Here is a 16,776-nt window from a genome sequence, read left to right on the forward strand (position 1 = left end):
TACTATGTTGATCCAACGGTTATATTTATTTTCATCTTTGTATGGTCATGGTTTCCTATATTTAAAGTGAAATAATTAAATATGGAAAATCACAACCATACAAAGGTGAAAATAAATATAAATTATTAAATTTGGGAAACCATGACCATACGAAGATGGAAATAAATATAACCGTTGAATCAACATAATCGTCTAACAGTGAGATTAATTGGTAGTCACTTGGTAGTAACACAACTTAGTTGTCACAAGATCCTTTCCCTGTATATTTGAAAATTGAATAATATAGTAACAATTAGGAATTTGGGCGGCCCAGAAACAAAACTTCAGAAAAAAAAAAAAAAACTAAGACATGAAAAGAAGATGGAAACCAATTTTAATTTGATTTGGTATCATAGAAGGAAAGAAAGAAGAGAGAGATTGTTCGTCATACGTTTGCCTCTGAGTATCCGAAAACTAACAGAAAATTTATACCCCTCTCTCTCTCTCTCTCTCTCTCTCTCTCTCTGGGCTTCTCTCAATTTCAATTTCACATAAACAACACAACACTAACACATCCTCTCTCACACAAACAAAACCCTATTTCCTATTTTTCTCGTACTCTCTCTCTCTTTCTCTATGTATCTGCTTCTTCTATTATTCCATTTTGCTCTTTGCTCATTCTCCTACACCAACAACTAACTCCTCCTCCTCTTTATTCTTCTTCCGCTTTGCATTCCGCGATACGGCTTGGCGGTTATTCGAACGCCAACGTTTCGCTGTCATCATCAATCACTGCCTCGCCTCTAGGGTTATTCAAACGCCGACGTTTAGCCTCTGTAACCCTAGTTTCTGGAGGAGCTTTTTTACACCCGTCAATCGCGTGCGTATCTTCTAGGGTTTTCGATTTTTTAATAACTATTTTCTTGGCGTTCCCGGCTGAGTTTATCGTTGCCCTTTACGGCTTTGGTTCGATTTTTTCAATCGGGTTTTTTTTTTTTTTTTTTTTTTTTTTAAATTCTGATGGAGAGATGAGACATCTGTGAGTGTTTTATAGTGGTCTGCAAATCCATCTTTTGGTTGAAGATGGAGGCGTAGTGTGGAGAGGCTCTTTCTGTGCAACATTGTCTTGTGTTTCTAAGTCACGGGGTTGTTATTACAGGAAACAGTGTCTGTTTACTGGGTTTTTGAAGGACTCATTAATCTGAGCGTTTTATTTTTTTATAAGGTTACGGGCCTTGAATCTGTCTAGAGTAACAACAGCAGGTTGTGTGGTTGGAAAGGTTGGATTTTTTTCAAAGGGGTTGTAAATTAACTGGGGATAATCTTGCTCTTAACTGCTGGAGGATACTGAATTGTGGATTGATCGAATTTCATAGTGAAAGTACTGGTATTTCCATTTGGAACAGCTCTGTGCATAGGCAGGTTGTTCTTGATTAGTTTTGGTACAAAGGAGAAAGATGAGTGGTGCGAGTTAGAGCTAGTGGTTTTGCATACAAGTAAAATAGTGGTACTTGAGGGTGTTGAGGTGGTGAAGTGGTACTCTTGCTTTTCTTTTTAATTCTGATCATGTTCACTGTTAATTATGGAAAGAAGTGAACCTGCTTTAGTTCCAGAATGGTTGAGAAGTGCTGGAAATGTTGCTGGGGCTGGCAGTTCAGCCCAACATTTTGCATCCCCATCTACTCACACAGGTATTTTTCAATTTTTAATGCTTTAATTCAGAATGTCATGTTTTCTCAAATTATAATCTTATTCCTTTTTGTGCATTTATATATGTGAAAAAAGCAAACAGGAGTTTGCAATTTATTTTAAGTTTATAACTTTGTTATCTCTGTAAATAAGCGGCAGAAATAATAAATGTCTTAATGTTGTTGTGTAGATTCTCCCTCTGTAGCCCATCACACAAGGAATAGATCTTCTAGGAACACTAGTGATTTTGATAGCTCTCGTCCTGCATTTCTTGATCGGATATCCTCCTCAAATTCTCGGAGGAGTTCTATCAATGGTTCTGCTAAGCATGCCTACAGTAGTTTTAACAGAAGTCATCGTGACAAGGACCGTGACAGAGACAAAGATAGATCCAATTTTGGAGACCACTGGGATCGTGATAGTTCTGATCCATTGGCAAACCTCTTTTCTGGAAGGATAGAGAGGGATACATTGCGGCGTTCTCATTCGATGGCTTCCAGGAAACAGAGTGAGATTCTACCCCGTAGAGCTGCTGTTGATGCAAAATCTTCTGGCAGCATCTATCAGAATAATGGCAATGGCATACTTTCTGGGGGTAATGTTGGTAGTAGCATTCAGAAAGCTGTCTTTGATAAGGATTTTCCATCACTTGGGGCTGAAGAGAAGCAGGGAATCACTGAAATAGGGAGGGTTCCATCTCCTGGTTTGGGTGCTACTGCCAGTCAAAGTCTACCTGTTGGTAGTTCAGCTTTGATTGGTGGGGAGGGATGGACATCTGCCTTAGCAGAGGTACCAACTATAATGGGAAGCAGTAGTACTGGATCTCTATCGGTGCAACAAGCTGTTACTACAACTTCTGGGTCTGTAATGTCAAGCGCAACAGCTGGTCTTAATATGGCTGAGGCTTTGACACAGACTCCATCTCGAGCTCGTTCTACTCCCCAGGTAGTCGAGCTAGTTGCCTACATCACTAGCTTCTTTATTCTTATTCTTTTAATTATAATGATTTTATTTATTTCCACGATCAGTTAATAAGGCCTTAATCAATTGTAGGTGTCGGTCAAAACCCAAAGGCGTGAGGAACTGGCTATCAAGCAGTCAAAACAATTGATTCCAGTAACACCATCAATGCCTAAGGCTTTGGTAAGATAATTGCCTTATGGAAAATTGTTTATAGTTTGTCTTTGCAAACTTTTTTCTGTTTTAGATTGTATAAGGGAATTTTATTTTTTATAGTAAATCTATATCCTTGTGTAACTTATTTTTTAATTGATTTTTCTTATATTAAATTCTATGTTTGTTATAACTTTAAATAGTATAACTAGCCTGCATTGTTACATTTGATGTTATACTTGTACTGAGCCCTTTCCTATTTTTTGTTTGTGTGGGGGTGCTATTTAGTTGTAAACTACTTGGTTGAGATTGAAATGATTTAAGTAGTGGAAATTTTGACTTAGAAATTGCTGTAAACTACTTGGTTGAGATTGAAATGATTTAAGTACTGGAAATTTTGACTTAGAAATTGCTGTAAATTGCTTGGAATGCTTTTGATGGTTGAAGGTGTGGTGTTCTTGGGTATACTAGATTTAGAAAGATATAAATATTGAGGAATTCAGGAGACAATATTTTTTTTCTTTTTGTGCCTAGTTTTGTTTGTATCATTCAATGATGGCCAAATACATTAGGTTTAGAAAGATATAAATATTAATGAAATGAGTAGACAGAAATATTTTTGTTAAAATCATTTTGCACCAAGTTATTTTGTATCATTTAATGATGACCAAAACGTTGTAGTAAGATGATGATAAATTACAAACTAGTTCTTGCAATCGTGTTGCTTTACTATTTTAAGTTTAATATTATTTAAGATAGAATTTGAGGCCGAACCTAGGAGCAGGGGTAAGTTTGCTCCTTGTGATTGGAAGCGTTCACGGGTTTGAGTATGGGAAACAACGTCTTTGCAAAAATGCAAGGGTAAGGCTGCAAACAATTGATCCTCATTCCTATCTTCGCAAGTTGGGGAGCCTTGTACACCGGGGTTTGGCCTTTATTATTGAAGACAGAATTCCTAGAATATATTTTATTTGATTTTTATCCTTTGGCCTGTATAATGCTGCATAATGCTGCTTTTACTTTAAGGCTGTATTCACCTTTGTTCTGTTTATATTTCAATTAAATAAAAGGAAAACGAAACAGAAGTTTTGGTGGGCTGTTTTATTGTTGAACTTGGTTGTTAATCTGATGGAACTGATTGGACATAAGCATTGGATAAATAAATCACTTTTCCATTTCTTTCTTCGCTTACTTTAATGAGTATTTATTTGTGTTTATTCTCTGCTTTGCATGTGAAATTCATATGGGGAAATGGTGCTTAACTTGCTGATTTGGTTCAAATTTTTTTATGTTGTTTGATTGCTTCTTATGCAATGTACCAATTTATAAGAGTGGTGTTTATGGAAGCTACTTGTTGTTTATTAGTTATCATCCTCTCTCTATAAACGGTACATGTATTTTCTATCCTTATGATTTAGAATATGTGCAAGCATTTTAGGTAACTCTCATTTGAAGTCCTTTTAAATCTCTCTAAACTAGAGTCTTTCTGTCCTCACCAAAGTGATATTAGTAGTAATTTGAGTTCTTATGTATGAGCAAAACTTGTTATTTACTAGCATTAGAAGTTATTAATTAGCCAGGTCGATGTTTTTGCTTTATTTTTTTACTTTGGTTTTGTAGCCTGAATTCGACTCATGAAGCTAATCATTAGAATCATCATATGGTATCTCGTTACAACGATATTTGCATGCTCATTGTGCACTGGACCAATATGAGCAAGCATTTCATTTTACTAATACATGGTTAGACCTATATCTTAAAATGTCATTTCAACTGTCTATTCCCTGATCCTATTAACTTTGATCTAGTGCACAAGTCTGGTGGTACTGGTCCACCATGTGCACCCAAAAATTCCCCTTCTTATTTGACCTAGACTTCTTATTCCTCCCACATCTTTTATGTTACATATTGGAGACTTGTGAGCTGTGATGATGAGGATACTTGGAATAGTAATCTATTATGATTTGATTTTTCTATTGCTTATGAAAAACTATTAACTTTTTTCTTTTCAAATGGTGGGCGTTACATTATTTTCTTCATTTTTTATTGTAAGAACTTCATTAAGAATTTATTGTAAGAACTTCATTAAGAAATAGGGGATACATTTCTATGTATAACCATCTGTGTTTTGGTAAATTTATGTCGTGATAACCGACGTATGTTGACCTCCTTTAGTTTTAACTTTTAATTATTTCAACACACATTTTATATATAATCCAGCATTTGTTTCAACTCTTTTGTGACATTTCCATTCAAGTGATCTCTTACATCACTTTTCCATGCTTAAAGGTACTGGAGTCAGAATTGTGAAGAAACAGGGAAGAATTGCAATTTTTTATTAGTATTCTCTCTTACCCAGGATCTGAATCAGGATCCTAGAGATAGAGTTTTGATTGGGGTTACAATGGAAGTCTTTCTCTCTCTCAATTCCAGGACTAGGGGATCCTGGCACCCGCTCACTTCTCTCTCAATTCCTTAATTCTGGACTCCCCTCCTACTCCCTTTTATTCTATTATTGACCCATCCTTTCTCCACGCAATTTGGTTAGAGGCTCCAACTTATTAACTGTCACTCACAGACTGACTCTGGCACTATTCCTCTATGTTCACCCCTATTTTGCCTAACATACACCTTATTGACTGGGGTTTACTTACACTTGTTTACTCTAATCACTGCACCACTGATGGGTTTGTGGATTCTCGATTATACATGAGATTTTTATTTCTTGGAAGGATACTTAAATTTATTTTGTGGACTGTTTTATGAAATTATAATATGTATGCAGGTTTGGTCTTAATCTTGCAATAATATCAATGAGGGATTTTGATGGTTGTGTTCTATTTGTTTGCATGTATACATGGAAACCTGTGGAGGAATAAGGTTTGTGTAAAGGATGTAATTTTTGTTCTTAATCTGTCAGTGACATCAAAATTAAATAGTGTTTCCTAGATGTTTGGTCATACATCCAAAATATAGGAAGTTTCTATTTTCTAGCATTGTGTATATTACTTTCTTCTTTTCAAAAAGTTTATGCATTCTTTTCCCTTAAATCCTTGGTGATTTATGGTAGTTTTCTTGGCAGGTTCTTAATTCTTCTGAGAAATCAAAGCCCAAATCAACTTTCAGAAATGCTGAGATAAGTGTAGTTACCAAGAGTGTGCCACAGCAGCCCTCTGCATTGCACATTGCTAGTCAGTCTGTTCGCAGTGTAAATGCCAAAGTTGATGCTCCAAAGACATCTGGAAAATTTACTGATCTCAAATCAGTAGTGTGGGAAAATGGTGGTTCCCCAACCTCCAAGGATGTTGCAAATCCAACTAATTATTCTAACAGCAAACCGGGAAGTCAACATGCTGTTCCTTCAGCATCTGCTTCTACACCTTTGAGGAACCCCAATAACCTAAAATCCCCCACAGAGCGGAAGCCAGCTTCCTTGGATCTGAAATTAGGTTCCGCTTTGGATAAGAAGCATTCCTTTTCTCAAGCCCAGAGCCGGAATGATTTCTTTAATCTCATTAAGAAGAAAACGTTGATGAGCTCCTCTACAGTTCTTCCAGATTCTGGCCCGATGGTTTCATCTCCCTCAATGGAGAATTCTGATGAAGCAAATAGGGAAGTAGTTAGCCCTTCTGTTAGTTCTCAATCTCTTGGAAATGGTGCTGAACTGACTAGCAATGGCAATGCCAATGACCATGAAGAGGGAGTTCACAGACTTTCTGATGGTGAAGAGAAAGATTCAATTACCAGTGCAACTATATATCCAGATGAGGAAGAAGCTGCATTCCTTCGCTCTCTTGGCTGGGAGGAGAATTCAGATGAGGATGAAGGCCTTACAGAAGAGGAGATCAATGCCTTCTATCAGGAGGTGATAAATGTCTTATCTTCATTTAGTTTTCTATTGATTTAGATCATTATAATCGAAACTTGCTTAGTTTATTTATGCATTGATGTGATGTTTTATGTGAATTTGACCCTTCTGAAGTTTAAAGGTCTTGCTTTTCCATTTTGTCAATCAATACTTAAAATGATTTGGTCAGGGTGGTTTACTCCAAATTACATGCTTGAGTGAGCTCTTTGGCTATGAGTGATTTTTCTTGCCCTACCAAATTACATTTTAATGCAGCTTGCTGTGAGTTGACTTAGCTGAGTAAAGTTTAGGGAGTTCCCGATACATGTTGGCCCAAAAAGTCATTCTATAAGCTTTTGCTATTTTGATCAAACGGGGTTGGTTACTTATTCTTTGTTGTCATTTGTTTTGCAGTGCAAGAAATTGGGCCCCACTACATTCAAGCTATGCCAGGGCATGCAGCCAAAGCTGTCTAAGTTGTTTGAATCTTATGCATCTAATTTGCGGGGAGCTCCTGCTGAATTAAGCTCTTCTGATCCTGGATCTGAAGCTTGATGTGCTTCTTTTTTTAATCATAGGTAGATCCAAATTCCAATTTTTGATGGCAGATGGCTAGTTCCATTCCTTTTGTTCTGAAAGAAGGCCAATGATTTTGGAGTGTAAGAAGTAGGTAGGTTTTGATCCAATCCTGCATGCAAATATTGCAATAAGTTACAGGTGCCTCAATCCTGCCTGCTTAACAGGGGAATTTTTTTCCTTTTTTTTTATTGGTTTTTGGTTAAAAGTTATAGGGTTGGTAGGGTAGGGGCTATTTTGTCTGCTGCGGAAGGTGCTGGGCAATTGCTTCTTTTGGGGTTATTTTGATCCGTTTCTTTTCTTCAAGAGGGTTTGATTCTACATGATAAAGTTTATGATGTTTTTGGTCAATTTTACCAAAAAAGAGAAATTAAAAGTTTACTTTTAATTTTAGAGCATGTTGATATGATTATTCTTGGAGGTCTATGTATTTTTTTTGGGAATTTCCCGGCTCACATTCTGCTACTGGTTCTCGTAGAACTGTCCAAAAATTACGTGAATGATCTCGAGATACAGAATAGAAATTCACTATCTTTAATTATTTTCTTTCGAGTATTCCCTTTATATTTAATTCTGACATGAGCTCTTGCCTGTAACTCCGAAGAAACAGCAATACTAGCTGCATAATTCCAATTGTCACGAGTGAAAATGAGATACACAGTGGAGATTAGCTTTATAAATTTGCGTTTTTTGCTAGTACTTGTTTTGAAGGTAGAATCTGTACTATTATTTGTTTTCATGTTTCAATTCAATTTGCACTCTTGAAACTTGGGGAAGGTGGCGAAATACAAGTTCGAAGGTACTATTTTTTATATTTTGTTTGTTTGTTTGTGTTGTATGGATAATTAAATTGATGTCTCTTAGTAGTTAATGCTTATTGCCCCGAAGGATTTGCTTGGGCAGGGGTTCAAACCCTGCTCAAGTAAATTTTTGAAAAATTTTTGGAGGTCAGAGGAATTGTCTTTTTCCTCGATGCAGGATTAGTTTTATCCTTTCTCCGATGGTAAAGTTCAATACATCTTCTGTACCAATGAGGAAGTAGCCTTTGAGGCTGTATTTCAAGGACAAGGTGACTGAAGGAGGTTGAATGTGGATAGGATACCTTCAGGTTCGTACCAAAAAAATAAATAAATTGATATCTCTTAGTAGTTAATGCTTATTACATTTGATACTTTATTTAAAAAAAAAAAGTTTAAAGTTTTTAAAATTACTTTAGATAATTTTATCTAATTTTTCAAAATACATACATAAAAATGTGTGGAGTTTATATTTTTTTTCCCTCTCTTATCTTCATATAGGTCCACATGGATTTTATATTTTTTTATGTGTATTTTGGTGAACATTAGATAAATAAATTTACAAACTTTAAACTCTTTAAAAAACTACTTATATGTCTTATTTTATGTATTCTTATATGTGACATTTTTATATTTAAAATATTATATTTATTTTCGTCGTTTGTACCCACTTTTCGTTGTTAATAACAGTATGAGATATCTAATTTTCCGAATAAAAAACATGTTAAAGTATAATACGAATGAAGGCTATTATTACTATTATGAATACGCGGCAACTCTTCCATTTCTAGAAAAATAACACAAGAAAAGGGTTTCTTAAGTAAAACAATAACACAGAATAGGACGACGTCAACTTTTGTTGTTTGAAATTTGAATTGTTTAAAATAGGATAGTATAGAATGCAATGTGTTAGAAATTTATTTTATCTGTTTTCATTCAATATTTCTCTTTTTCTCTCTTTACATATATATAAGACGTGCATGGGTGAGAGCCGCCTCAATCAATGATCAATAAGACCAAACTGAGTCTGAGGTTAAACAAATCAAGAACCAAATGCACAAGCTGTTCCAGGAGTTACGTGCTAGCTTGATACTATTTTTGACAATTATAGAGAACATCAACCCTCTCAAATTCAATGGATCTGATGATCCACGAGATTGGATCTTGAAGATCAATCAATTCTTTGATTTTTACTAAATTGTTGAAGCACAACGATTGTAGGTAGCTCCATTTTATTTTGAAGGTAAAGCGTTAGACTAGTACCAATGGTTGAACTAGAACATGACCATTGATTCTTGGGATGGATTTCTTTATCTAACAAGGTACATGGCTTGCATGAATCTTTCTTATTGATTTGCTTTATATCCGGATTAAAACCTCAAATTCAATATGAAGTAGCTTCTTTTAATCCCCAACCCTCATTGAAGCCATAACCCTAGCCAAGATTCAAGAACTTAAACTCCAAACGAAAACCTTAAGTTCTTGTGGTGAGACATACTTCATTGGCCTCAAATGCAAAACTTATGTTCATTTGTGTTGATTACATCCGATGAAGAACAAATGGAAACCGAGACCATGAATATTGTGAGCACCCCGTCACAAGTAGTAATCAAATCTGATCCTTTACTATAAATCAGCCTCCATGCACTATCAAGCTTTATTGTTTCACATATATATCACATTGGAAAGTTTGAATTGTCCTTGCTAGTTGATGGAGGAAGCACACACAACTTCCTCCAACCAAGAATGGTTTCTACACTCCACCTACCAGTTGCTATCAATAAAAAATTTGATGTAATGGTGTAGAATGGACAAACATTAGTGTGTGATTCTTCAACATATTATTTTGATAAAGTATTAGTTTCTGTTATATTTATAAAGTATTTGGGATAAATTATTGATTTTATCGTTTAATTTAAATATTCATTTAATTTCATATGTTATCAATTCCGACTTGTTACAGTTTTATTATTTGTTCATTGAATTGCATTGCAACTCATCACAATCGATATTATGTATTTTGCAAGTTAAAAAGTAAATTTCTAATTTCACTCTTCCTATTTGAACAATGAAGTTTAATTGGTTATGACAGGTGAGTCTGATACATTGTGGGTGTGGACATGTTTTATATTTAATTTATGAGAAATGCTTTTTTCCTTTGACATATGATAAGAACTCATTCCCCACATGGATCGATTTTTGTGCCATGATTTTGTTTTGTTTTTAATTTTTTCTTTTTAAATTATTGACCCTACTTTATTGTGTCTTTAGGAATGAAGTGTTCTCTTATGTAAAAGAAGATAAACATTCCCCTTAATTTATTTAGAAGCTTTGTGGTTGTTATTCTTAGAGTTCTCCATTATTTATACAAGCAAGATCAATTATAAACTTTTAATATAAACCTAAGCTTGCCACCTAATTGATGTTAAGATAAAATTAGCCAACCTATACGGAGGTCATGAACTCAGAATTGGGACGTGTAAATATATTGCGTTGACAATTAGTGTTGCTAGCTAATTGAAGTTAAGATAAAGTTAGCCAACGTGTAAGGTGGTCATGAACTCAGAATTGGGACGTGATGTTAAATTTGTGCGTTGTATCCAACATTTTAGTTAATTTTAATAGAAATAATATTAAAAAAATTGACGTTGAAAAAATTGGTTTGCGATTGGGAATGATAATTTGATTTTTTTTTTAATAGAAAAACTGATTTTATTTGCATGGTAAAATAGAATATTTTTGGAATGTAAAATAAGAATGTTCTTAAATTTTTTGTAAATCCGACACTTAATAATTCTATTTATTGAAAATCTAATTTTTTTTACTTATCTCAAAATTAATTTCATTTATCAGAGAAATGATTTTGAGAACTTAAAATCTAAAACAAACAATTGATGCTACTGTATGAACGTGGTTTGGAAAGAAATCCTGCAAAACAAAAAAGGACCCTTACCGATACGAAAATTATCATACATTCCTGCTTAACAGAACTTTTTCCGTTGCTTAGCTTCTCAAGTGAACTCGTCTTGATCTTACTGATCTTCTTAAGCAGAGAAGAAAACGAATATAAAGCTTGTGCAATTCATAATTAAAGTGCATTATATTTTAAACAAATGTAATAACAATGTAACCTTCACCTCGTAATTTTACAATGATCTAAATTTCTTTGCTATAACAGCTATTAGAAAAATAGAAAATAAACTAAAAAAGTCTTTGAAAAGTGTTTGCATAAAAATAAATCCATGTTAATATGCAGCTCCCACATGCAATGTATTTTTTTCCACCATGAACTTCATTAAGTTTAATTATATTACATGCATTGAGTAGGTAACGAGTACTGCAGAAATAAAGCCTAATTTCACATGCGTTATATTTTCTCCTTAAGATAATACTTCTGAAACTATCTACAAGTTAAAAATGACAATAACATTAATAACTTAATACATAACAGGTAAAGAATGAGACCATATATAGAGTTATTAGAGACTGTTGGTATATTACTTGTGTCCTTCACCAGGACTTGGACCAGATTGCTTAATAACTCCAAGAGCTTGAAGCTTTTTGAGTCTGTGACCTGGTCCCCTGGGGCTTGGACCAGAGTCCTTCATGTTTCCAAGGTTTTGAAGCTTGTGGCCACAACAAGGGTTTGGACCTGAGTTCTTCATACCCCAAAGGTTTTGAAGGTTCTTAAGCTTGTACGAACCATCAGTGCTTGGGCTATAGCTCTTCAATTCCCTGAAGATCCCATTTCTATCTTTGGCAAGCAAAGGACTATGAAAATGCAATTTCCGGGCTTCTGATACTGAACACGAAGAGGCAAATAAGGAAGTGAGAAGAAGTGTAAGGGTGAGAAAAGTGATAGAGTTAAGTCTTGTATCCATTCTTAGCTTAGTTTTGATTTGGGTTGCTGAAGTGGCATATATGGAGGTCCTATTTATAGTGTTTGCGGGATAAGATTGTGAATTGGTTACTACTGCATTGGAAACAGGGGTGAAGATTGTGAATTTTGACTATATCCACAACTACAAGGAGTGTATCTAACATAAACCTCAACAGTACCTGCGAGTGCATGGTTTATGCACGTAATGCCAAATTAAGTGACTGATTCCAAAAGTCCCACTGAAGAGTTATTACCTTCTGGGGCAAGCAGAAGAAGAGTAAAGAACGTATCAAAGAAGAGACTGAGAGAGAAGGGAGAGGCAATTTTGATAGTAAAAGAGATTCATAATTGACTGCTTTCCGTTATTTGATCTCTGACTACCTTATTTGGTTTCCTTGATTTTATTTTATCTAAAAGAAGTAAAGTTCACAATTTCCAAACAAAAAGCATATATGGTATATGTATATAGAGGCATTAATTTGAAAACTTTCGATTACCTCATATTTAGCAAGTGTTGTTTTGATGTGTCTTTTTGGTGAGTTTTTATTTAGTGGTGGAATTTTATCTAGTTTCCTTGTTTACTCTTTTCCAAGACAAGGGGAGTGAAACTACAGATATATTTGTCGTTTGGATCTCAATCTGATCACTATACTGTAGTAGGTCTGAGTTTCTTGAACTCTGCTCATTCTTCATCTTTGCATGCAACTAAGTCTCTTCATAAAAAACACAAATGGCTCTGCCTAACCTTGTTATGTGCGTACACATTGAGATTTTCAAGGAAGCACGGAGGAAGAGTCGTGTCCGACACGCTCCGACACGGTGTCGGATACGCGGTCAACTTTTTCCGACACGTTGACCATTCCGACACGCGAGACACGGTCAAATGGCATTTTCGTAATTTTTTTAAAAAAAATTAAAATATATTAATAAAGCTTCCAACTGAGCATATCAATTTTATTTTTTTGTCTTTTTTCCCCTTAAGTAAATAAGAGATCATCTCAGCATCATTGTTGTCAATTCCTATCACGCTCTTGTTGTTATCTCCTTGTCTCTGATCTCTCTCTAATATGATTTGATCTCTCTATATAAATTAAAAATATTATTTAATATTAAAACGTGTCCCAACGTGTCGAAATCCATAATTTTTTAAGATTGACGTGTCGGAGTGTCGTGTCGTGTCACGTGTCGCGTGTCGTATCGGTGCTAGATAGAATATTTGTACCTGAAAATTATAACATGGGTTTTAGAGGATTTTCATGTACATTATTTTCCACAAAAGAGCTTTTTATCTATAAATTTATTTTAACTTTTTATTTTTCATGTAGGAGATGTTTTGGCCTTTTAATCATGATTTTAAAATGAATATTTAATTTCGTCCCCTTACAAACGCCACTGGTGGAAAACGAAGTCTCGTATGACTTTTGAGTATAGGGTACTTAACTATACAAAACCATGTGATATAATACAAATAGTGAAATGCCGCAACATCATCCCGCTGCCTAGCTAGGAAACCCACAAGGTAGAGATTCTTGGAATGAAAAATGTAAGTTTGAAAGTGAGAGGACTAATAAAGGAAAAGTTATGACATGGCTTTGAACCTAACCCCAAAAGGCCAATTTTGGGTCCTGAGCAATTATACCGGCAAACCAAATTTTGTTTGGACGTTAATTAAGGTAAATGGATGTGTATTAAAATGCTACTTTTAATCCATTAGCTTTGGTATTTGGAACATGTAATGAAATTGTAAATTTGAAATTGAGAGTCCCTTTCAATTATACACGATCGCATTTAGAAAAAGAAAGAGGAAAGAAAAGTTGGAGACATATTTTATCTTGGATCACGCTAATATAGGATTACGTCTAGTAAATCTGTTATTATATTATTCTCACATCAAGAAGGGAAGAAAACGGAACCTCTCCATTGGTTTTATCTTATGTTAGGAGAAGTTATCACTTGATGCAAATTAAGTACCTATTTAACACTTCTGAGCCATATTCCTCGAAAAGTTAATTTCCTATTAGTTAAATTTTGTGTGTACATAACATTAATATGCAAACTCACCCCTATCGTAGTGCTTGATTCACGAGAACATCTTCAGTTTTATCACTAAGTATGACGGTAGTTCAAAATGAAATTATAAATTATATATTTTGAGAATACATAGTTATAATATTAAAGTTATTTTTTTTTCTCTCTTTAGGAAATATTTGCTATGTTTTTATTGATGGGATGTAGGTACTATTAGATTTTTTCTTGATTCACAGTTATGGTTTTCAAATGTTCATTCTGTATCAAGTGATTTGTGAGGGATGTGAGTTCCTTTTAACAGTGCAATTCCAATTGAAAATATCTATATTTGTCCTCCTTTTATTATTTAGTTGTTACTGTTGAGAATTCAAATGTGAATGATTAAGTCGTGCATCAGGTGAGAATGAGCTAAGCATAGAAAATATAAATGAAAGCATCTACAAATCTAGTATCATAAGATTTTAGATTAAGATATGATGTTATACTCTCTTTACACATCTTACACATATGTGCGCTTGCGATTCATACTTGAGGGGAGGACGATGTTAAAAATTCAAAATATATAACCGAAAGTTGACACACTTCACATCCAAGAAGTCAAATAATTTTCAAAATTGGTATTTAGCCAGGGCAATAAGAAAACATTTATTTGCCAATTGCTGAACACTTCAGTCAATAGGGATCAATTCCAATTTCCAGCCAAGAAGATTTTTCTGCTGCAGTCTCTTTCTTTATTATTCTGTTCCATACTGTATCACCAACTATGAAGAATTCAACTATTGTCAGTATCATATGACTGAAGGATTTGTGGAATAAAAGTTGGAAGTTGGAAGTAAGAGATACTTGGTTCTCATTCTGAGTCAGAACTTCTAATCAGGCACCAAATTAAGAAAGAGGAGAAGCCAAAGGAGAAATAAGAGAAACCGTGGATCGATAGTAGCAATTTTACTTATACTACGGTCTAATTATTTTTCATAAATTCCCAATTTGGTGTAATTTCAAATTTAATTTCTAAGATGGTAACGTTTCAAGAAGTTGTAGGTCTGAATAACAATTTAATAGATTTTTTTTAATTAAAGTCGTAAAAACTAACCATGTGCGTTTAATATTAAACCAATTCAATCGAAACCAAAAACCGAAAAAAATTAATTACATTGAATCAATTTTTAAATGTAAATTTAAAAACTAATTCAATACAAATAAAATATTTTAAATAATTTTTTCATATTATTAATATTTATTCAAGAGTTTTTTGTTATACCTCAAGTCAAATTTAATTATTTTTAAAATTTAGAAATATATTGTAAGTTTATTAATTAATGTATATGATATTTAGAATTTAGATTTGTATTATTGTGTATTTTGATAAATTTAATGAATCAGTTTAAATTTGTATTTGATATATTTTGATGAAATGAAATTTCTATATCATGATGAATTCGGTAAATTTATATATTAAAAAATATAAAATATAAAAAATAGATATAATTCAAACCGGTTTAAATTTAGATTGTATTTTTAACTAAACTAATCACTAATCAGAATGATAATAATATAAGACAACCGAGGTCGCTTGATTTTTTATTTTCTTTTACTTAAAACTAATTCTATCCATTTTTTAAACACTCTTAAATGCATAATACACAACTCTTTATAATAAACAAAATAAATAGTTCCTCTTATCCTAATTAAAGTTATAGATTATAAATAAAGTTGTGCTTCACATACGGGACATTTAGGCATCAATGAAATTCATAACGTTATGACTCATGTAATGTTAAAAAAGATTATCAAGTTGTGTCAACTTCATTCAAATAAAACCAGGTTCTATTTGATATCTAAGACTTTATTAAAAAATATATAAAAAAATCTGTTACCAAAATGTGGATTATAAATTACGCCATTACAAAAATTGAAGTTACACCAAATTAACCAAAAGGAATCAAATAAAGTCGTCAATTATTGTGAAGTTGTGAACCAAAGTTCTTCTTTCCTTCTTATATGGGAAGTGTATAAATCGTATCTTTTGGAGACTCAGACGGTGCAGCATTTTCGTGGCGAAAAGGAATCAACCCACCAACAGATGTGGCCACTTCTGGTTGTTGATGTACATTGAACCTGCTACTTGCCTTTCTATTTTCTAACAGTCAAAATTTGGTATGACCAGCAAAATAAAACCCAATGACAAAATGGTAAGCAAATATATGTTCCCAAGTGACAATTACACAGGCGAAAAACTAGACCTTTTGAGTAGGTGAATTACAAATATATTATTTTTGCAATGATGTACCGTAGAGAAAAGAATTTAAAAAGTAACAAATTTTGACAATTGTGACGCCCCTTGGTTAGTTCGTCCGTACTGCATATATAATTGAGGGGGTTTATTAGTATAAGTAACTCTAAAACAAAATTTGGTTCCTGCCCTCACATGCAAAAGCGGGACCCACTAGGTGAAACAAAAAAAACAAAAGAAAAAGAATAGCGCACTTATCGATGTGAGAGCAGGAAACAAAATGACTTTGCTGTTACTTGATACAAATAAAACCCATAATTGAGATATGCATTTTCAATAAGATAAAAGAAAGAAACTTTGGCACTTCTGTAATAAGATTTCAATGAATTGGAGCACAAATGTAGGGTAACCTCTAAAGTAGAACTAGCCGAGATGATATGACAAAATTTATATATAAATAAAGTAATCTTTTATTTATAAACTTTTTATTTACAGACTCTTATAAATTATATTATATTTTATCTGTAAGACACTCTTGAGTGAACTCTTATCGGTAAAACTTAGTGTAGTATGTAAATTTATAATTTTTTTTTTTTTTTGTAAATATAAGTCTCCTCGTATAAATATAAGACCA

The 16,776-nt window shown here is 33.6% G+C and overlaps 1 protein-coding gene across 2 annotated transcripts; it reads left to right on the top strand.

Annotated features, from left to right (window-relative positions):
* Positions 1 to 410: 410 nt before the first annotated feature.
* On the top strand, positions 411 to 7,779 carry LOC133286160 (uncharacterized). 2 transcript variants are annotated; one of them, XM_061483537.1, is made up of 5 exons: positions 411 to 1,670; positions 1,859 to 2,613; positions 2,722 to 2,811; positions 5,852 to 6,646; positions 7,043 to 7,779. In XM_061483537.1, exons 1-5 carry the CDS (start codon positions 1,562 to 1,564, stop codon positions 7,181 to 7,183), a joined length of 1,890 nt encoding a protein of 629 aa, XP_061339521.1. In that variant the 5' UTR covers positions 411 to 1,561; the 3' UTR covers positions 7,184 to 7,779. The 2 variants fall into 2 exon arrangements, with proteins under 2 accessions (XP_061339521.1, XP_061339522.1); XM_061483538.1 differs by having other exon boundaries at positions 5,864 to 6,646; positions 7,043 to 7,778.
* The last annotated feature ends 8,997 nt before the right edge of the window (positions 7,780 to 16,776 follow it).

The sequence above is a fragment of the Gastrolobium bilobum genome, unplaced genomic scaffold (genome assembly GCF_033153095.1).
Source record: "Gastrolobium bilobum isolate Gb01-03AN ecotype WA unplaced genomic scaffold, APGP_CSIRO_Gbil_v1 utg26470, whole genome shotgun sequence".
Taxonomy (NCBI): domain Eukaryota; kingdom Viridiplantae; phylum Streptophyta; class Magnoliopsida; order Fabales; family Fabaceae; genus Gastrolobium; species Gastrolobium bilobum.

Excerpts from the sequence above, each read along its gene's own strand:
- LOC133286160 (XM_061483537.1), top strand. The coding sequence starts at position 1,562 with ATGGAAAGAAGTGAACCTGCTTTAGTTCCAGAATGGTTGAGAAGTGCT. Across the intron at positions 1,671-1,858 it reads ATCCCCATCTACTCACACAG|ATTCTCCCTCTGTAGCCCAT; the intron begins GTATTTTTCAAT and ends GTTGTTGTGTAG. Across the intron at positions 2,614-2,721 it reads GAGCTCGTTCTACTCCCCAG|GTGTCGGTCAAAACCCAAAG; the intron begins GTAGTCGAGCTA and ends AATCAATTGTAG.